The 23,332-nt window shown below is 39.2% G+C and overlaps 1 protein-coding gene across 2 annotated transcripts in view; it reads right to left on the reverse strand.

Annotated features, from left to right (window-relative positions):
- CDH18 (cadherin 18) overlaps positions 1 to 23,332 on the reverse strand; it is a gene marked incomplete at its 5' end in the record, with an annotated part of 186,290 nt that overhangs the window by 52,514 nt on the left and 110,444 nt on the right. For both annotated transcript variants that reach the window (XM_083358384.1, XM_083358383.1), the window contains 3 exons: positions 3,519 to 3,772; positions 10,557 to 10,744; positions 18,571 to 18,738. In XM_083358384.1, the coding sequence (XP_083214510.1) occupies positions 3,519 to 3,772; positions 10,557 to 10,744; positions 18,571 to 18,738 (610 nt within the window). The remainder of the gene's footprint in view (positions 1 to 3,518; positions 3,773 to 10,556; positions 10,745 to 18,570; positions 18,739 to 23,332) is intronic.

The following is a 23,332-nucleotide window of genomic DNA, read 5'->3' on the forward strand; positions in this document are numbered from 1 at the left end:
TATAAGCAATAGTAGAAATATTGTACAGAGTAGTTTTGGGGATTCCTAGGATAATGTGGGATGACAACTATCCATAATATTTATATCATAATTTGATAAATGAAACTGTGTGTACTGTCTGGTAACAAAAATTTTTATATTTGCAAGTAATACTCTTGCATTTTTATGAATTCATAAAAATGCAATTCTGTTATAATAAATTCATGGTAATTATTCAGTTGTAATCTTGATAATACCAAACACAAAAGGTATGCTTTAATTAATATCAATATCTGCATGCCTATAAAAATACAATTAAATTTAGAAATGGATCTTTTCCATACTGTTAAAGAATTCACAACTATTTTGTGATAAAAAGGATTAGGCTTCCCGGCATAAATCTAGAAGGATTTTGGGTTCATTTTGTTCAAAGGGTTTATTCTAATTCTACCTTGAAATTATTTATCCTCAGAATTTACCCATTTAGAAAAAGCAACTTAATCTTTATTTTAGTTGAAACAAAACAAAGCCTTCTACTTTCAGAAGTATTATGTTTAAAAATTAACATATCAATTCTATTATATTAGGTTTAACATACAATTTGTTTATCTACTTGGAAGGAAACTATATTGAGTTCAGCAAAGCATATTCCTTAGTAAGTGGATTTTGGATTGCAACTTTAAGCTTTCATTGAAGGAGAATAAGTATTTCTGTAGAGGCAAAATGCAGATTCAAATATGGAAAGTTAACACGCTCCATTTCCAAAATTTGCCTCATTGGAGGCATTCCATACTGAAATGATTTCCTGATTTGTGATATAATACTGCCTCACCTTAAGTGCTATGATCCTTAACTGCACAGAATGAATCTTTGGATATTATGACATTCATCATTTACAAGATCTCATATTCTTATATATAATGCAAGGTATCATAAATTCCCTTAGTTTAATACTCTTCCACTGAAACAGAACCACTGGAAGGGAAGGTGGAGACTAAATGGATTTCAATCATCAACATGGCAATGGGCAAGACTGCCTGTCGTCCTATAGGAAGATGGGATAAGTTACAGACATGCATTATACACAAAGCTAAGCCATGGCTTATTCAACTATTGTTTGTTAATTAAAGTAGGACTGACTGGATTGGGACTACCTGCTAAGACAAAATTAAATGGCATTGTGATTTAGTGCAATTTGTGAATGTCTTGATGCTCTCTAAGCTTGGTTGTTTGCTTGCAGGCATTTCATTACACAGCTAGGTAACATCATCAGTGCTAGTATGAGGTTTTCCATGTCAGTGTTAGAATGTGATTATGTCCTTCATAGTTTCCTTGATTAGGGTGTTGTTTTCTGATTGTCAATCCCTGCTTATCTGGGCGTTGGCTAATGGAGAGGATCTGTTCTGATCTTTTTATTTCTTTAGCATTTTTATTGTCTTTTTTGAATGGCGTGTAAATGTGGTTTATCTCTATGTCCATTTACAGTATGTTTAATTTGTCTGAATGCCAAGCTTCCAAAAATACCCCAGTTTTGTTGAAGTTGGCTTGGTCTAAAATGCTAACAGGTTCCCAGTTGAAACTATTAAGTGGTTTAGTCTGTCCATGCATTGTGACATTAAGTTGTTTTTCAACTGGTGTTCATGGAGGCAGTTTGTTAATCTTCTGCCTGTCTGTCCCACATAGTGGCTGTTACAGTCCTTCAGCTGTAAGTTGCTGCAATTTGTCAGTGCAACTATGGTTTTAGTTCTGCAACAATATTGCAAAATGTCATGTTCTGCTGTTTACAAAGCAGCAGTTGAAAAACCCTGTCAAACCAGACATGGGCCAATGGGTTTCTATGTACATGTAGTACAATGATCTTAAACCCTCTTCTCCTAAATACACATGAGGCCTTTAGTTATATAAATGATGCTTTCATTATTCTGAATCTTGAGCCTATCTTCTAATGCAGGGGTATCAAACTGCTGGCCCACAGGCCGGATGCATCATAGCAAAACTGTGCCCACCCCATTGCCGGCAATGGCAAAAAAAGTCACGATACGTCATGACATGTCACATGATATTGCGAGTTTGACACCCTTGTTCTAATGTATTAGTTATTTCCCACCAGCTTGGTATTGTCTGCAAACTTGATGAGTTCCCCTTCTACTGAACCCAAGACCCAGTATGTTTCCCTCTCTGTTGGAATACCTGCTGAGTGTGATTGATCATCCAAATGCAAATACATTTTGTGATGGTACTGTCTATCCCATATTTTTCTATCTTTCCAAGAAGAAGCTGGTGGTCTACTTTGTCAGATGCCTTACTAAGGCTAAGTATATTACGTCCACAGCATTTCGCTGGTCCACTACTTTAGTTAGTTTATCAAAAAACGCAATAAGATTTGTCTAGCATGATCTATTTTAACCAAATGCATGCTGGCTTCTAGTAATATCACCTTGTTTGTTTCTAGGTGCTCATAAATCCTTTGCTTGATTATCTTTTCCAGGATTTTCCCAGGTATTGATATCAAGTTGATTGGCCTATGGATCTATTTCCCTCCCTTTTTATAGATTGGAACCACATTGGCCGTTTTCCAATCTTTAGGTTTCAGTAATTAAGCAATACTTGCAAAATGTAGAAAAACTGTCAAACTGCTTCAATCCTTGAGTCAACACTGGTACAAAAAATGCTTTGTCGCTGCTTATCAAACAAAAATTCATAATCCCCCTACAGTCTCCCCTTAGTAAAATAGTAGTTTATTTAAAAATTCAGTTCATATTTGATTGGAAGCCACCCAGAATTAGTTATAAGGTAGGCAGCTATACAGTGTAAATTTGTTTAAATAAATATTAAATGAAATTTTTCCCACAATAGGCTAAACTGTAGCCTATGAAAACCACAACGGCTGGATCCACAAATGTCATAAATCAAAACAAAACAAAACATCTAACAGCTTCATCAAATGAATAAACCCCACAAAATAGTTCATTCCAACACGTTCTGTCTAGAATTGTCTGAGAGTCCCAATTTCCCCAGAGATCCTTTTACCCAAACATACTGAAACCTGGGTATCTTCTCACCAGTCACACTTCAATTTTACTAGAAATATAACACTGAAAATATGTATCCTCTGCATTACACCTTTACTGTGAGTGGGCCGAAAACATGAGCGAATCAGTCACTGAAGAAAATATTTGTGTAAGTTACAACAATTTAAAAAATGCTCCCCACAACCCCCAGCCCAGTCCAACTGAACATGCTCCAGTAGCCACAGTTATCAGTTTGAGAAAAAACATGGAATAGGAATGGAAAGGAACAGGACAAGTTGGTAATCATTTGATAACCTAAATTTTGCTGCTGTCCAAATTGTTATTTAAATAGCTGTCCATAAATTTACATTATACAGTACCTTCTAATGTTAAATTGCTGGAAAGTTTAGGGCATGTGTAAGGAGTGATATAGTCAAGATTTCATCGTTGGATCATAAGGAACACTTTATTCACCCCAGTCCATCACCCCATTCCCACTGTTACGAAGAGCCATTAATACTACCATACCTTACTAAGTTGTTAGCACTATCTGGATCTTGTGCTGTTACTGTGCCCACAGTTGTTCCAATTTTTGCATTTTCATAAACCTCCATGACATAGGATGGAAGAGTGAACAACGGTGCCTCATCCACATCTCCAATAACGATCTTCAGCATAGTCACATCTTTAAAGGGTCCTAAATGTGAGAAGCGGAAATCGAGGTGGGTATTTGCTCCTTCTATGCTAAGAGTATAGGATTTCTTTTTTTCATAGTTGAGTGGCTGCGGGAAGAAAAAAATAATGTTGTATTACTATGGAGAATTGTTTTTTAACTCTCAGTATAAAATGCAATTTTTTTTCATTACCTTATGTGCAATGCCATGAATGCTTATAGCTTCTGAGACATTTATAAAATAGTTCTAGCAGTAACAGCTCCCTTATTATAGTGGTAACCGCTCCCTAATTTGTGCTAGATTTGTAGTACTTTTGTTAATATTTCTTTTAGTTTCAAAACTCCACTTCTTTTGTGTGAAACTGTTGGACAAAATACTTCAGCTGTATTGGAACCTATTTAAGTCATTTTCTCTAAGAGCTCTTTTGCTCTGAAAAATTTCCAGTCTATCCCTTTTTCGGTAGAGCAGTATTAACCATCTCCAGGTAGCCTTCAGCTGCAAATTTTGGGTTGTATTCATGCACTGAATGGCACCCGCAGCAACATCACTTGCATCTTTCTGGACAGGGGCATGAAGTGTGGTGGAGAGCAGAGCTCTGAGGTTTCTACGGGTTGAGCATTTAGTTGACAAATCTAGAAATCTATTGCAGAAATAGAGCAAAAAGGAGTGTGAAAGATGCATAGATAAAGTACGCAATTCTATCTGCCTTTTCCTGGGGTGTACTCGGTGCTTAATTAACTTACCCACTGTATTCAAACTGGGCATCCGAGCCAAGCTATTGCCCCTACCCATGAGGTTTGAGCAAGCCAAGGGATCCCTCATCGGAGGTGCTCCTGCCATGCACCTAACCGAACCTGTGCATTTGGAAATGGGTCAGCATTGGGAAATCATCCATTTTGTGGTGGTTCTGAAGATGACTGAATGCCCCACAGCATTCACCATCGTAGTCCCATCCAGGTAGGCATAAGTGTAGCGATCTAAATCACCCCACACCTGGTTTAAAAAGGTCAGCTTATCAGGATCCCATCAAAGGTAGGCTTTATGAGAGGTGGCTCGGACCTCAGCTGCCTGCACTTGCTGCTGGGCTTGGGGAGTTGCTGGTCCTGGGGACGTGGCCAAACCATTCCCCAGACTTCTCTTGGCTGGTCTATGGGACTGGCATCCTGAGGCTGCGGCAATGGACTTGGCTGGGATACAGGGCTTGGTATCACTGCTGGTTGGGGGATAGGCAGATTAACATGTACAATATTTGGTTACTGGCTCTAGCATCCTTATGCACACGGTTGCCTGTAACATCTTTGACTGAGTTGACAACCTTGAGATTCAATAAAAAAGCACTATTCATGGTTCTAATATCCCCTAATAATCTTTTGTGGGTGCTTTTGTGTGCTTATGTGTGCGTGTGTGTGTTTTCTCCCATGAGATTATCTTTTTTCTGATTCCCACTCAATATTGTCCTCATTGGCAACAAAATAATTACATAATATGTAAATTACATAAGGGTTTAAATTATTGAATTTCTTTTAACTAATTTTTGACAGATACAAAATTAATTAGGGTAGAGTTGAGAGTAGAGATTACCGGTATTTTAAAACTACATAATACCAAAAAAATCCCAGGTATGGATGAAAACTCGTAAGTCAAATATTTATGAGATTCTTGCCTCTATTTCTTATCAATATTTAATAATAATATTTCTGGAAGTTTGAGAGAACCTCTCTTTACATAATAACAATAGTATGTACAGTATCCAAGAATAAGCCTGATCATACCTGTTTACATTCTCATAACCATACGTCTACTTGATTTAGGTCAAACAATCCAGCCAAATCAGGTTATGCTTGTTTTCTCATTAAGGATCATTAAGGCCTTAATGTGATTCAGGACCAGTCACCCCTGGACTACAGTTGGCACTGATTTGTAATGTATTCCCATTTTGAATCGATCCTTGACTTTTCCTTTTTTCTCAATTATAAGAACAAAAAATGAAACAAAACAAGTTGTGCTGTGTGCTGTGAGTACTATTCTGTCTGCTACCCATCTATTTGATGAAGCTCCATTTGGAGCTTCATCAAAATGTTTGCTGGATCTCTCAGGCTACTTTATATGGATGGAGATTCAATGAGGGAATTCAGCTGTCAGTAAAGCTGATTCACGAAATGGCTCCCACAATCAGCTGCTGAATGATATGAACATGGAAGGCTGAGGCATAAATGTTCCCTACAAGGTCAATACTATGCAGAGCTCATCTTGGATAAGGAAATAATGGATTTAATCAGGGAGGAGGGAAAGTACAATGTGGCTAATGTATCTTTTAGGGTGCTTTGCATATGAAGCAGGAGTTGATGTGGTAATGCTCATTGAAAATTCACTTTAGTTTCTTATATTTATTTATTTAATCTTCTCAAGGACTTTTCTGGACAATAAGGGTGAAAAAAGAAAGCAGAAGAGTTATTTTTACTTTAATACTAAAATGCTTTTTTTTCAGATCAAGCATGAAAATATGGATAATGTCAGTGACCATTATTTATTATTTACTCTGCAACTCTAATGTTTTATGCAATTTCTTGAGGAGCTGAAAGGCTTATATGCACTGAGAGGGTTTTCTCATTGACATTTTCATTCCTAGTTAATTATTACTTCCATAAACACACAAAGTGGAATATTAACTTAATGTCCTCTTGTGAAACAAATACTGGTAGTTTTATAGGACTCTGTACTTCAAATATTCTTCACAGATAAAATGTGAAATAGTAGGGTCTTGCCAAGTTATACATCCTTAGGCATTAGATTCAGAACTACTATAAAGCCAAGGCCAAGAACCAGGCTAATTAATCTACTGAAAACCAGAGATTAAATCAATCCTGGTAGGCAAAGACAGAAAAGGAAGAGGAGAAGGAGGAGGAAGAGGAGGGGTTAGGATTAGGGTTCTCCTTCAAAACTTTGACTGCAGAGGTGGAATAAGAAAAAGAAAAGCAGCAAATAGTGTGCAAACCTCCATTCTATACCCACTTTAAAATTTTCTATATGCCAACTGAATATTTAAGAGGATAGAATTTGTTTTTATGTGTAACAATGGATTGTCATCTTTAGATATAGCAGGCACTCATTAGCAATTTATATGAATTTTTTTTCATGGTTGAATTACCATCTTTTTTGCAATTCTAGCAGAGATGATAATTTATGCCAGCAAGATTGTCATGAATGTATAGGAGAGTAGAACATCTGGATTAGGGTCTAGGATCGTGGTGGCGAACCTATGGCACAGGTACCAAAGGTGGCATGCAGAGCCCTCTCTGTGGGCATGTGGCCCCAGTCCTAGGCCTTCAGCTGGGTTTTATAAAACCTTTTTGCTTTAGGCCTCCGTTGGCATGTGCAAGAAAAAAAAGGTTCAATCAATCAATCAATGTCAAATTCTCACCAGAAAAAAAGATCTCACAAAGTTGGAATTGATTGATTGAACTTTTTAGTCCCACCCAGTCTGCTGTTACCACTGCAGCCACACCAACCCAATGGGCCACACCCACCCAATGGGCCACACCTTTTGTCTGGTGGTGAAAGGAAAGTCCAATGCTGTAAAGTTTTTTTTCTCCATAGGAACCTGGAATGTAAGATCCATGAATCAAGGAAAGCTGGACGTGGTCAAACAAGACATGACAAGACTGAACATCGACATCTTAGGTATCAGCGAACTAAAATGGACAGGAATGGGTGAATTTAATTCAGATGACCATCAGGTATACTACTGCGGACAAGAATCCCTCAGAAGAAATGCAGTATTCTTCATAGTCAATAAAAGAGTAGGAAAAGCAATACTGGGATACAATCCTCAAAATGACAGAATGATCTCAGTTCGAATACAAGGCAAACCATTCAATATCACAGTAGTCCAAGTCTATGCCACAACCACCAATGCTGAAGAGGATGAAATTGACCGGTTCTATGAAGCCCTACAGCACCTTATAGAACTAACACCAAAAACAGATGTCCTTATCATCATGGGGGATTGGAATGCTAAAGTAGGAAACCAAAAGATAACCGGAATACCAGGCAAGTTTGGCCTTGGAGTACAAAATGAAGCAGGGCACAGGCTGATAGAATTTTGTCAAGAGAATATGATGGTCATAGCAAACATTCTTTTCCAACAACCCAAGAGATGGCTCTACACATGGACATCACCAGATGGTCAACACAGAAAGCAGATTGACTATATGCTCTGCAGCAAAAGATGGAGAAGCTCTATACAGTCAGTAAAAACAAGACCAGGACCTGACTGTGGCTCAGACCATGAGCTTTTTGTTGCAAAGTTTAGGCTTAAACTGAAGAAAGTAGGGAAAAGCACTAGGCCACTCAGGTATGAATTAAATCATATCCCTGTTGAATATACAGTAGAGGTGTCAAATAGATTTAAGGAATTAGATCTGATAGACACACTGCCTGAAGAACTATGGACAGAGGTTCGCAACATTATACAACAGGTAGCAACCAAAATCATCCCAAAGAAAAAGAAATGCAAAAAAGCAAAATGGTTGTCTGAGGAAGCTTTGCAAATAGCTGAGGAAAGGAGGGAAGTGAAAGGCAAGGGAGAAAGAGAAAGATACACCCAATTGAATGCAGAATTCCAGAGAATAGCTAGAAGAGATAAGAATGCCTTCCTAAATGAACAGTGCAAAGAAACAGAAGAAAACAATAGAATAGGGAGGACCAGAGATCGTTTCAAGAAAATTGGAGAGATGAAGGGAATGTTTCATGCAAAAATGGGCATGATAAAGGACCAAAATGGCAGGGACCTAACAGAGGCAGAAGAGATTAAGAAGAGGTGGCAAAATTAGATAGAAGAACTATACAAGAACGAACTTAATGTCCCTGATAATCACAATGAGGTGGTCATTGACCTCGAGCCAGACATCCTAGAATGTGAAGTGAAGTGGGCCTTAGAAAAGCTGAGCAACAACAAAGCTAGCGGAGGTGAAAGTATTCCAGCTGAGCTATTCAAAATCTTAAAAGACAATGCAGTAAAAGTGCTACACTCAATTTGCCAGCAAATTTGGAAAACTCAACAGTGGCCACAGGATTGGAAAAGATCAGTTTACATTCCAATTCCAAAGAAAGGCAGTGCCAAAGAATGTTCAAACTATTGCACCATTCTACTCATTTCTCATGCTAGTAAAGTTATGCTTAAAATCCTACAAGCTAGACTCCAGCAGTATGTGGATTGAGAACTACCAAAAGTACAGGCAGGATTTCGAAGAGGCAGAGGAACTAGAGATCAAATTGCCAACATACGCTGGATCATGGAGAAAGCTAGAGAGTTCCAGAAAAACATCTACTTCTGCTTCATTGACTATGCTAAAGCCTTTGATTGTGTGGATCATAACAAACTGTGGCAAGTTCTTAAAGAGATGGGCGTACCAGACCATCTTATTTGTCTCTTGAGAAACCTATATGTGGGCCAAGAAGCAACAGTGAGAACTGGATACAGAACAACTGATTGGTTCAAAATTGGGAAAGGAGTCTGGCAAGGCTGTATACTGTCGCCCTGCCTATTTAACTTATATGCAGAACACATCATGAGAAAGGCAGGGCTAGATGAATTGGAAATGCCAGGAGAAATATTAACAACCTAAGATATGCAGATAATACCACTCTAATGGCAGAAAGTGAAGAGGAACTAAAGAGTCTCTTGTTGCGGGTGAAGAAGGAGAGTGGAAAACTTGGGTTGAAACTTAACATTAAAAAAAACAAGATCATGGCATCCAGCCCCCTCAATTCCTGGCAAATAGATGGGGAAGAAATGGAGGTAGTGGGAGATTTTATTTTCCTGGGCTCCAAGATCACTGCAGATGGGGACTGTAGCCAAGAAATTAAAAAAAGCTTGCTCCTTGGGAGGAATGCCATGGCAAATCTATACAGCACACTAAAAAGCAGAGACATCACCCTGTCAACAAATGTGTGTATAGTCAAGGCTATGGTCTTCCCAGTTGCAATGTATGGCGGTGAAATTTGGACCATAAAAAAGGCTGAGCGCCAAAGAATTGAGGCCTTTGAACTATGGTGCTGGAGAAGACTCCTGTGAGTCCCTTGGACTGCAAGGCGATCCAACTGGTCAGTCCTAGAGGAGATCAACCCTGACTGCTCTTTAGAAGGCCAGATCCTAAAGCTAAAACTCAAATACTTTGGCCACCTAATGAGAAGGAAGGACTCAGTGGAGAAGAGCCTAATGCTGGGAAAGATTGAGGGCAAGAGAAGAAGGGGTCGACAGAGAATGAGGTGGCTGGATAGAGTCACTAAAGCAGTAGGCATGAGCTTAAATGGACTCCAGAAGATGGTAGAGGACAGGAAGGCCTGGAGGAACGTTGTCCATAGGTTCACGATGGGTCAGACATGACTTTACAGCTAACAACAACAACCCTTATTTTTAATAGTGCCTTATTTTTTACTACAGCACATTTATTTATTTTTTCCTCATCTCCATCTTCATGGCAGAATATGACCCCTGAGTTGCCATTCAAAGAAAAGTATGATCCTCATCTCAAAAAAAATTGAGAGCCCTTGGTTTAAACAATGAATTGCAAAGTTATATAGAAAGAAAATGCTACTTTTTAAAGTATGGTGAAACTTAATAGGATAGGATACTTTTGTTGGATCATGATTCACTTTCCACCAGTCCCTTTTGTATTTTTCCAATTGGTAATAAAATTACAGCAGGGTAAACTACAGCACTGAAGAGATTTTGAATTCAATTATGTTCCCTTTGAAATGGTATATATCCAAACACACGACAGGAACAATTCTAGACTTAAATAAATATTTTGCTAGGTCCTAATTTGCCAAGGATTCTAGGATGTTTAATATCATTCACAAAGAAATATTTTGCAATTATTTTGCTTACCTTCTTCAAGGAAATAATTCCTTCCCGTGTTTCTTTGTCAGTTGATATGGAAAATATTCCAGAACCATCCCCATTTATGATACTGTATTTCATGTCTGCATTTGACCCTATGTCTGCATCAGTGGCCTTGATTTTGCCTACAGCAGAACCAACCTGTGCTGATTCAGGAACATACAGCTGATAATGTTCTGAAAAATATAACAATATAATGAGGCAATTTTTCTAGTAATACAGTTTTAGAAGGATTTCAAAAATAGCACAGAAGGGACAAATTCAATGAAATACATGAAACATAAATTGCATCATCAATTTATAGCATCTGTTCTAGACTGATTGTAAAGTTTGTAGGATGCTGCTCCCTGGAAGAATAAAACAACAAAATAAAGAATTCCAACAAAACAAACAATTTACACTTATGTATAACTACCACCATCATGCATCCCACCTTTTATGTTTAACTGGGGATGAAGCAGTCTGTTTGGAAATGGAGCAACAGACTATTCTAAGTCCTACTCAAAATATATATCCAAACAATGAGAATTACCAACAGTCTTTTACATAATCCAAATTAACAAAACACAATTGGTATGTTCAACATGCTATGCCAAAATAAAGAAATCACATTATGATTGAACATGATGGCCTTATTCAGAAAATAAGCTAGGACAATGGCTAGCTTCCCACACAACTCATTTCAATAACCCTGTAAGTTACCAAAATTTATTTGTTTCTACAAGTTGTAGAGTAAGACGACTAGCAGAATTAGATTAGATTAGCTAAATACTGTCATTTATCACAAACTGGTTACTAACAGTTGCTACTTAAGAGAGGTAAAAAAAAACAGTAGAAAAGGTTGTTCATCCCAACAATGTTCTCAGTGATCTACTTGTATATCAGTTACCAATAAATCTTCCTGAAATAAAATTTGTCCTGGATACCAAACCACATTAATCAAAAGGAAGTTAACTCTGAAAGAAAATAATCTCAAGAGATTTCAGTTGTAGAAGCACATCATCTCAAGGAGAGAAATTGTAGTGTCTGTAAAATCCAAACTGCACAAGGAGAATGCAAATCTTGCTAGAGCTTGGACACCACACAGCTATAGCTCTTCCAGACACACTGTGGCCCTAGCTTAATATTCTACTTTGAATGGGAAGCCCACAAACATGAAATAAAAGCACCAGCCTACTGCTGTTATTCTTCACTGTAGAAGTTGAAATTCTGAAGTAATCTTTAAAAGCCATCAAAGCTAGTGGCCATAGGTTTTTCTTTTGACCAATTCCATAACTTTGTTGAGTGTGAAGAAGCACTGGCTTTCTTTGGGACTCATTTGTGTTAAATTCTTAGAAGTCGTGGTGTGTAATGCGACTCAGTAGATTAAGTATAATAAAAATTTGAATGAACATAAAGGATCCGAGATCCTTTCTTTTGTTTCCTTGAATTGTTTGACTTTAAAACTGTAACAGCATCTTTGTCTTTGAAGCTACAAAGGAAAAAATAGAACACTTTTGAGCTTGCATCGTTCTTGCCTTCCAAATGGCCAGGGAAATGAGATCTGTAAATGTCACTGAGTTAAAAGCTAAGCAATTTAAAAACCCTGAAGTGAGTTCTCCTCCTCCTACATTGATGTGTCTTGTGATTGTTAGAAACTTTACCATTCAAAACTTTACTGCACTGAATCAGATTATTTCTTAAGCGAACATTTGTGCACCCACTAGTTGACCTTAAGATGAAAAGAAACAAAAACGTACTTGCACTCTTGGGCTAAGAAAACTACAATTATGACTGCAGTGGGTTTTGCAATACAGATGAAATTACCATTTGGTTATCTTGAGACATGTAGGTTGGAGGAATTGGTGTGTGTGGGCGGGGGGAGGAGAAAGTGGAAAGGTAAAATCAAACCATTATTTTAAAATTCAATGTCAAGTTCAGAATCAGTATGGTAAATCAAGAAATAGGGGGAAAGGTTGTGAATCCATTTGTAATTAGCAAACTATCCTTAGTAACCAATTATTACATATACATTTATGATAAATACATCAAAGTATTTCTTTTTGTTCAAAACAATAAATGCCTTGATTAAGAAATATTAAAGTATGAGAGGGTTTATATGGAAAAAATAGAATTAAATCCACCAATGTAAATGTAGTTAATTGTTGAGAAAATTGTCACTAGTAAGAATATTTAGAATTTATTTATTTATTATTTATTTATTATTGGGACTTATATGCCGCCCTATCTCTCAAAGGACTCAGGGCGGCTAACAACAATAACATACAATAAATACAGAAGTTAAGATAAAATTAAAATTAAAGGCCTCTGTACAATAAATTAAAATTAAAATTAAAATAAATTAAAAATTAGAGTTAAAAAAATTAAAAACATAATTAAAATCCCTGTCAGTCCAGGTCAGCCAGGTGGAAAAGGAGTGTTTTGAGGCCGCGGCAAAAGGACTGGAGATCTGGGGCCATCCAAAGCCCATGGGGGAGCTGGTTCCACAGGGCTGGCGCTCCCACAGAGAAGGCCCTCCCCCTGGGGGTCACCAGCCAACATTGTCTAGCCGACGGTACTCTGAGGAAGCCTTCTCTGTGTGAGCGTACTGGGCAATGGGAATTCGTTCCCGGCAGCAGATGGTCCTGCAAGTATCCCGGTCCTAAGCCATGTAGGGCTTTAAAGGTAAGTACCAGCACCTTAAATCTCACCCGGAGGGCAACCGGTAACCAATGCAGCTCACGCAGGAGGGGTGTAATATGGGAGTATTGGGGTGCTCCCATCACTACCCGTGCAGCCGCACTCTGCAACAGCTGAAGCCTCCGGGTGGTCTTTAAGGGCAGCCCCATGTAGAGAGCATTGCAGTAATCTATACGGGAGGTAACGAGTGCGTGGGTGACTGTGAGTAGGGCATCTTGGTCCAGAAAAAGGTGCAACTGGCGTACCAGGCGAATCTGGGCAAATGCCCCCCTAGCCACAACTCCAATATGATCTTCAAAACTGAGTCGTGAATCCAGGAGGATGCCTAGATTGCGTGCTCTATCAACGGGAGATAATATCTCTCCTCCTATAACCAAAGATGGAACCTCTTGGACTAAATGAGATGCCGGTATGTAAAGCCACTCAGTCTTGGCCGGGTTGAGCTGGAGCCTGTTCTTTCCCATCCAAATCTGTACCGCTTCCAGGCAACGGGACATCACATCAAAGGCATCGCTGGGTTGGTTCGGGGTGGAGATGAAAAGGTGGGTATCATCAGCATATTGATGATACCTCACCCCAAAGCCACAGATGATCTCTCCCAGCGGCTTCATATAGATGTTGAACAGGAGGGGCGAGAGTACCGACCCCTGAGGCACCCCAGAACTAAGGGGCCTAGGGGTTGACCTCTGCCCCCCTGCTAACACCATCTGCAAACGTCCCGAGAGGTACGAGGAGAACCACTGCAGAACGGTGCCTCCCACTCCCAACTCCTCAAGACGACACAGCAAGATACCATGGCCGATGGTATCAAAAGCCGCTGAGAGATCTAATAGGATCAGGACAGAGGAATAACCCCTATCTCGGGCCCGCCAGAGATCATTCACCAGCGCGACCAATGCCATCTCCGTGCTATACCCGGGCCTGAAACCCGATTGCTATGGATCCAGATACTCAGTTTCCTCCAGAACCAAAGGGAGCTGCCGTACCACCACGCTCTTAACGACCTTCGCAAGAAAGTGAAGGTTGGAGACAGGATGGAAGTTATTTAAAATAGCTGGATCCAATGCAGGTTTCTTAAGGAGGGGCCTTACCACCGCCTCTTTCAAGGTGGCAGGGAAGTATCCTTCACTTAGTGAGGCATTGATAACTGCTAGGATCCAGCCTCATGTAACCTCCCAAGAGGCAAAAACCAGCCAGAAGGGACACGGGTCCAACAAACACGTGGTGGCACTTAATTTCCCCATGATCCTGTCCACTTCATCTGGAGTCACAGGATCAAACTCTTCCCAAATGTTCTCAGCCAAACTCATCGTTTTCCTCTTGTCAGATACTGCCCAGTCAGAGTCCAGACCAGCCCCAATCTGAGCAATTTTGTCCACCAGATATTTACTAAATTCCTCGGCCCATCCTCGTAAGGGGTCCTCTCCCGTCCCTTGATTTAAAAGGGAGCGGACCACCCTAAACAGGGCGGCCGGGCTGTTATCTGCAGACACAATGAGGGTGGTGAAGTAAGCATGCTTTGCCACCTCCATTGCCACAAGATAAGATCTAGAAAAGGATCTTAACTGTGTTCGGTCAGACTCGGACCGAGTAGTTCTCCAAATGCTCTCTAGGCCCCTTCTCCGGCGTTTCATCTCCCGCAGGTCCTTGGAGAACCAAGGAGCAAGCTGGGACCTGTGCCGGGTCAGAGGCCGCAAAGGCACAACGCGGTCAAGAGCCTCCAAGGCAGCCTGTTGCCAGGCATTAACTAAGGACTCGACCGTGCTGTGGGAGAGGGAGGTAGGAATCAATCCAAGTGCCATCTGGAACTTATCTGGGTCCATCAGGCGCCTGGGGCAGAACCATCTGGGGGGAGAAATAAGCTGAAATAAGCATGGCAACAGGATTTATGATAAGGCAACTAAAATGGCAAATAGGATTATTGGAAAAACTAAATACTTAATTGTTGTTTATCAAAATAATGAGAATTGTTTTAATCTAATGTTTTGCAAAGAAAGATACTTTGGGGAAAGGGGAAATCAACTGAAATTAACATATGGAATAGAGATTATAGAAATCAATTGTTAAAGATTCTCTTATAAATGTTACCCAGACAACATACTGTTTACAAATTACTGAATGATTTATGTTATGTTAAAAAATACCAATAAAATATATACAAAAGAAAAAGAAAGAAAAAGAAATGCAAGAAAGCAAAATGGCTGTCTGAGGAAGCTTTGCAAATAGATGAGGACAGGAGGGAAGCAAAAGGCAAGGGAGAAAAAGAAAGATACACCAATTGAATGCAGAATTCCAGAGAATAGCTAGAAGAGATAAGAATGCCTTCTTAAATGAACAGTGCAAAGAAATAGAAGAAAACAATAGAATAGGGAGGACTAGAGATCTCTTCAAGAAAATTACAGACATGAAGGGAACGTTTCATGCAAAAATGGGTATGATAAAGGACCAAAATGGCAGGGACCTAGCAGAGGCAGAAGAGATTAAGAAGAGGTGGCAAAATTACACAGAAGAACTATACAAGAATGAGCTTAACATCCCTGATAACCATGATAAGGTGGTCACTGACCTCGAGCCAGACATCCTAGAATGTGAAGTGAAGTGGGCCTTAGAAAAGCTGAGCAACAACAAAGCTAGTGGAGGTGACAGTATTCCAGCTGAGCTATTCAAAATCTTAAAAGACAATGCAGTAAAAGTGCTACGCTCAATTTGCCAGCAAATTTGGAAAACTCAACAGTGGTCACAGGATTGGAAAAGATCAGTTTACATTCCAATTCCAAAGAAAGGCAGTGCTGAAGAATGTTCAAACTATTGCACCATTGCACCCATTTCTCATGCTAGTAAAGTTATGCTTAAAATCCTACAAGCTAGACTCCAGCAATATGTGGATCGAGAACTACCAGAAGTACAGGCAGGATTTCGAAGAGGCAGAGGAACTAGAGATCAAATTGCCAACATATGCTGGATCATGGAGAAAGCTAGGGACTCCAGAAAAACATCTACTTCTGCTTCATTGACTATGCTAAAGCCTTTGATTGTGTGGATCATAACAAACTGTGGCAAGTTCTTAAAGAGATGGTAGTACCAGACCATCTTATTTGTCTCTTGAGAAACCTATATGTGGGCCAAGAAGCAACAGTGAGAACTGGATACAGAACAACTGATCAGTTCAAAATTGGGAAAGGAGTCCGGCAAGGCTGTATACTGTCTCCCTGCCTGTCTAACTTATATGCAGAGCACATCATGAGTAAGGCAGGCCTAGATGAATCAAAAGTTGGAATTAAAATTGCCAGGAGAAATATCAACAACCTAAGATATGCAGATGATACTACTCTAATGGCAGAAAGTGAAGAGGAACTAAAGAGCCTCTTGTTACGAGTGAAGAAGGAGAGTGCAAAAGTTGGGTTGAAACTAAACATTAAGAAAACCAAGATCATGGCATCCGGCCCTGTCCTGGCAAATAGATGGGGAAGAAATGGAGGTAGTGACAGATTTTATTTCTCTAGGCTCCAAGATCACTACAGATGGGGACTGCAGCCAAGAAATTAAAAGACGCTTGATCCTGGGGAGGAAAGCCATGGCAAATCTAGAGAGCACACTAAAAAGCAGAGACATCACAATGCCAACAAAAGTGCGTATAGTCAAGACTATGGTCTTCCCAGTTGCAATGTATGGCTGTGAAAGTTGGACCATAAGAAAGGCTGAGCACCAAAGAATTGAAGCCTTTGGACTATGGTGCTGGAGAAGACTCCTGTGAGTCCCTTGGACTGTAAGGTGTTCAAACCAGTCAGTCCTAGAGGAGATCAACCCTGACTGCTCTTTAGAAGGCCAGATGTTGAAGTTGAAACTCAAATACTTTGGCCACCTAATGAGAAGGAAGGACTCACTGGCGAAGAGCCTAATGCTCGGAAAGGTTGAGGGCAAGAGAAGAAGGGGTTGACAGAGAATGAGGTGGCTGGATGGAGTCACTGAAGCAGTAGGCATGAGCCTAAATGGACTCCAAAGATGGTAGAGGACAGGAAGGCCTGGAGAAACATTGTCCATGGGGTTGCAATGGGTCGGAGACGACTTCGCAACTAACAACAACAGTTAACTATGAAGATTTACAATATGCAAATAACTCTTAATTAGTATCAATAACTCTTTTGTGTAATTTCTTGGGGTTACCAACAGTTTTTTGGTTGCATGCAAGCTTATACAGGTATAGGTTAAAATTAATGTCTTTTAGTATTCAAACATGATTTTTATATTGAAACAACGTATTGAAACTCTCTTCTAGATATTGTAGTTTGTACCTTTCTGTATTAATAGTTAAATCCTATGTCAAATACATAGAAAAAAAGGGTTAGTTAATTTTTTCATCTCACTGATTAAAGGAATGGCATTGATTATGCCATTTTCCGCCTATTCAATATTAAACTAAGGATTTAGTGGCAAATGATGTGGGAATCTAAGCCAACTTTTCTTTGGTGCAAAGCATTTTTCCCCATGCATAATATGATGGACAAACTATATAGATGCTTAACCCTTTTCCTGTCATTTCTAAATTGAAGGGTTATCACCTCAATTACAATACTTGCTGAACAAAATGGGGGAAAAACAGAATGGGAAATGGAGTAAGTGATAACAGGGCAAAACATTTTGCTGAATACCATTTGCTTCTTATGAATACAAAGTGAATAAATAAATCATAAACTGATTCTAAACAAATTCTGATCTAGACATGTTGGTTCAGATTTCCAGTCTTTTGTCTTCCATCATACACTCATTATTTTACTACAAGTAGTTCTTGCTGAACAATGGTAATTGGGATCAGAATTTTCATTGCTAAGTCAGGTGGTTGTAAAACATGGTGTACATGATTGCATCATGTAACAACTGCAGACCTAGCAGTCTATGTTGCTGTCATTAAGTGAGGCTTACAGGTTGTTAAACAAGGACCTCATATAACCATGATTTGTGATGTAGTGCCAGCTCCCAAGAAGCAAAGTCAATGGGAAAGCAGGCAGGAAGTTACAAGTCCCAGGATACTCACAAACTGGCAGGTGAGTGCTCTGGAGTGTGGCCAGGCCAAGGACAACTTTGAGTGCAGGAAGGTGGGGATGGCAGAAAAAAATAAAGAGTAGAAGGTTTTGCTAAGTGAAAATGAAGATAAGCACAGCATTGAAAATGCTATTTCTTAGGAGTTAGTGAATATGGTATGTCACTGTCAAACATCTTGATTGTTATTCACAGTTCATCCTTCATTTTAACAGAATCTCTCTGAAATTGTTAACAGCAGACAGTTTTGTTGGGAAGAAATAAATCAGATCAAACCTTTACATACTCTGAGGGAACCTGGGAGGATTGTCGTTGACATCGGTGAGTGTGATATTTACTGTGGTTGATCCCGATAGCCCTCCAACTTGTCCAGCCATATCTTTGGCTTGAATGACAACTGAATAATGTTCTCTGGCTTCCCTGTCCATATTATGCAGAGCTGTTCTTATGACTCCTGTAGTTTTAACAAAAAAAGGGGGGGATAAGAGAGCAGGAAAGAAACATTATTCTTAGCTTTTAAAAAAACAAAACTAATGAGTAAGCCATTATCTAGAACCCCACCCCCATTCACATCTCAAATTAATTGAGATATGATACATAGAAAGGGACGCGGTGGCTCAGTGGGTTAAGACGCTGAGCTTGTCGATCGGAAGGTCGGCAGTTTGGCGGGTCGAATCCTGAGTGCCGCGTAGCAGAGTGAGCGCCTGTTACTCGTCCCAGCTTCTGCCCACCTAGCAGTTCGAAAGCAGGTAAAAATGCAAGTAGAAAAATAGGGACCGCTACGGTGGGAAGGTAACAGCGTTCCGTGCGCCTTTGGCGTCTAGTCATGCCGGCCACATGACCACGGAGACGTCCTCGGACAAGCGCTGGCTCTTCGGCTATGAAACGGAGATGAGCACCGGCCCCTAGAGTTGGAAACGACTAGCACGCATGTGCGGGGGAACCTTTACCTTTACCTTTACATAGAAATTAAATACACTTATGTGATAAAGATGGATAACCTGTTAATAAATGAGCAATCCAATCCACACAAGCTGTCAGGTTTAGTGCCCATATTGAAACAAAAATTCCTGGGCACCCGCCTTCATATGGCTTGACTAGGTTCTAGGTTTAACTCAATTTAAGACTTTCAGATACATGGCAAAACACAACTACTTAAGAAACTTTACTGCATACTAGAGAGAACTGCCCTCTATTATTATGCCCATTGTAGTTTAAATCCCATACTTTCTCTTGTTCTTCCCATGGCTTGGTGGATTATTTGCCCTGCAATTCTTAACCTTGAAGTGGGCATCTGTTGGTTATTGATATTAGAGACATTTCTGCTTGAGAAACTCTGACTATCACCTCTAATCCAACACATACACGCACCCACACCTACAGCTCTCCAAAGGACTGTATATTGTATGAGCTATTCAAGCCATCTCTGTGTGTTTGGAAGTGGACATACATGTAAGCACACACACACACACACACAAACACACACACATACAAGTGTTTGTTAGACTGTTTGTTAGACTGGAAGCATTTGCTGGACCATTGGTAGGACTGCTCTTTGTAATATTATGTAAGGTTTACAAATCATCCTCTGTTTCAGAGAAGCATGAACCATAACAAAATTGTGCAGGTGATGATGATAATTTTATGTTCAAGTATAGCTTGGATATTAAAATGCATTCTAACGCTATCAAAGTTGACACCAGCCAGACCATAGAACAACTCAAAGAAGTAGTGCAAGATAGGAAGACGTGGAGAGACCTAGCCCTTAGAATTGCCAAGAGTCGGACATGGCTGAATGGAAAGCATGACCATCATGCATTATACATGAAAAGCCAATGCTAGTTTTAAATTCTCCTTTTTATTTTACATTTAAGAAAGACATCGAAGACTAACACTGGACCAAGACTGAAGGGCAAAATCTAAAGTTTATACAAGTCCCTCTAAAAATGTATTCTTTATTCAAGATAATATGGAACACTCCACTTATGCCTCTGTGGAAGGTGTTTAATGGATTGAGGCTGAGGAGGCATGGGTTCAACTCATATTTTTTTTTTACTATGGAAACCCACCAGATAATTCTTGGACAGTTACTCTCAGTTCAGCTTATCTCCCAGGTTTATGTGGAAAACATTGGAAAAGAGAATGCTACCAATATTTTTTTTATTATTGAAAAGTTTTAACATACAGTTTATCTTTAACAATCCCCCCTCCCCCTCCCCTCTCCCTCCCCCCTCCCTCTCCCCCCTCCCCCCCTCCCCCCCGACTTCCCAGAGCTAAATACAAGGTATATATATAAAAAAACAATCATAAACAACCATATACTAAAAACCATAAACTCTAAAATCCATCACTCTCTAGCTTATATAGGATAAAACAAACCTTAATAGTATTAAATATATATAGAAAAGCTAAAATAGAAAAAGAAAAAAAAAGAAAGAAGACTTATTCAAATGCTACATGAAACTTCTTGACCCTATACTTATTCTGGATAAACTCAATCCATTTTCTCCATTCCATAATATAACGTTCTTGCGAGTGATCTTTCAAATAAGCCGAAATCTTCGCCATCTCTGCCAGGTCGGAGACCTTTAAAGTCCACTCTTCTATGGTCGGCAGTTCCTCTTTCTTCCAATACTGACCTATCAAAAGTCTTGCTGCCATAATTAAATTTAACATCAATTTAGTGTCCACAACCGTAGCATCCGTAATTATTCCCAACAAGAAAAGTTGCGGACAAAACTTTATCCTTTGCTTGAAGATCTTCTGCATATTCCACCAAATTTTTATCCAGAAGGCCTTAACCTTTTTACAAGTCCACCATACATGAAAATATGTTGCATCTTCATCACCACATCTCCAGCATTTTGGCTGATAATTCGGATACATACTTGCAAGCTTTTTAGGATCTAGATGCCATCTATAAAACATTTTATAAAAGTTCTCTCTTAAATTTTGAGCTTGTGTAAATTTTACGTTCCTCACCCAAATCTTTTCCCACGTGTCTATTGTGATAACTTCCTGGATATTTTGGGCCCATTTTATCATACAATCCTTAACAAGTTCTGTTTCTGAATCAATCTCTATCAATGCAAGATATATCCGTTTAATATGTGCTGGTCCCTGATTTCTAATTTGCTTCATCAGATTTTCATCAGTCATTGTAAAACCATTTTTCTGATCTTCTTTCCACCTGGCCCGTAGCTGAGTATATTGAAACCAATTTTGAACAATCTTCTCGTCTCGCAAGAGACTATATGGCTTCAAACACCAAACATTTCTTTCCAAGCTTAAAATCTCCTTGTACGTAGTCACATCATGTTTGAAACCAGCATGTATATTTTCTATTGCGTGTTTTGGAATTGCCCACAATGGTATCTTACAATCTAACTTATGTCTGTACTTCTTCCAAACTCTCAGCAAAGCCTGTCTTAAAATATGCACTCTAAACACATTATCTACCTTCTTATCATACAGCAAATATGCATGCCAGCCAAACAGCAAGTCGTGGCCCTCAAGATTTAATAATCTCTCTTGTGTCAAATTAATCCAATCACTTATACCTGCTAACGCAGCAGCTTCATAATATAATTTAAAGTTAGGCATTTTAAGACCACCTCTTTCACGAGTATCCTGCATAATCTTAAGTTTAACTCGTGGCCTTTTCCCTGCCCAAACAAATTTGTTGATACCTCTCTGCCATTCCTCCAAATTAGAATCTTTCTTAAGAACCGGAATCATTTGAAATAAAGATAAAAATTTAGGCAGGACATTCATTTTTACTGCTGCGATTCGCCCCAACAAAGACAATTGCAGTTTTTCCCAACTCTCCATTTCTTTTTGGATTTTTCCCCATAATTTTTCATAGTTATTTTTATATAATTTTGTATTAGAGGGCGACAAAAACACCCCCAAATATTTAACCCTTTTAACAATCTCAAATCCAGTTAACCCTTCTAAAAGGGCCTTTTGTGATGCTGTCATGTTTTTAGCCAAAATTTTAGTTTTCTGTGCATTAACTTTAAATCCAGAAACCTTCCCATATTGCATTATTATCTCCATCAGGTCCACAACAGAGCTCTCTGGCTGGGTCACTGTAACAACCAGATCGTCTGCGAACGCTCTCAATCTATAATCCTGATCTCTAATCTGTATACCCTTAATTCTTTCCGAATTTCGTATTTTTACCAATAATATCTCCAATGTTAACACAAATAACAAGGGCGATAACGGACACCCTTGCCTTGTGCCCTTCTCAATATTACATACTTCTGTCAGGCTATTGTTAACTATTATTCGGGCTGTTTGTTTTTGATATAATGCCCTGATTGGTTGCAAAAATTTATCGCCAAAATTCATTTTGTCTAAAACTTTCATCAAAAATTGCCAATCCAATTGATCAAAAGCTTTTTCAGCGTCTAAAAAAATTGGCGCCGCAGGGATCTGGTTGTTCCTTTCCAAAAATTCCAACACATCTACTATATGCCTCACATTATTTTTCATTTGCCTACCACTAATAAACCCAGTTTGATCCCCATGAATCACCCATTGCAGAACCCTCATCAATCTATTAGCCAACACCTTAGCAAATATCTTATAGTCTGTATTTAATAGTGATATCGGTCTATAGTTTTTAACTTGAGTAGCATCTTGGTCTTCCTTCGGAATCAAAGAGATAAAGGCAGTTCTCCAAGATGGAGGCACCTTTCCCCCTCTCTGGATTGTCTGGAACAATTCCTTTAACGGTTTAACCATCTCTAATTGTAAATTTTTGTAGTAGGCCGCAGTCAAACCATCTGTACCTGGCGCTTTGTCTACCTTCAACTCCTTAATTACTGTAAATATTTCTTCTTCTGTAATCAGTTGATTAATCTCCTCTTTTTGTACTTGTGTAAGCACCGGGATGCTAGCATTCTCCAAATATTCATCAATGTCCTTTTCATTAATCTTCTCCTTAGCATATAATTTAGAATAAAAATCCACAAAGGCTTCCTTAATAAAATCCTGTTGAAACACCATTTTTCCCTTGTGTTCAATTTTGTCTATATTAG

Source organism: Vipera ursinii, assembly GCF_947247035.1.
Source record: "Vipera ursinii genome assembly, chromosome: 3".
Classification (NCBI taxonomy): domain Eukaryota; kingdom Metazoa; phylum Chordata; class Lepidosauria; order Squamata; family Viperidae; genus Vipera; species Vipera ursinii.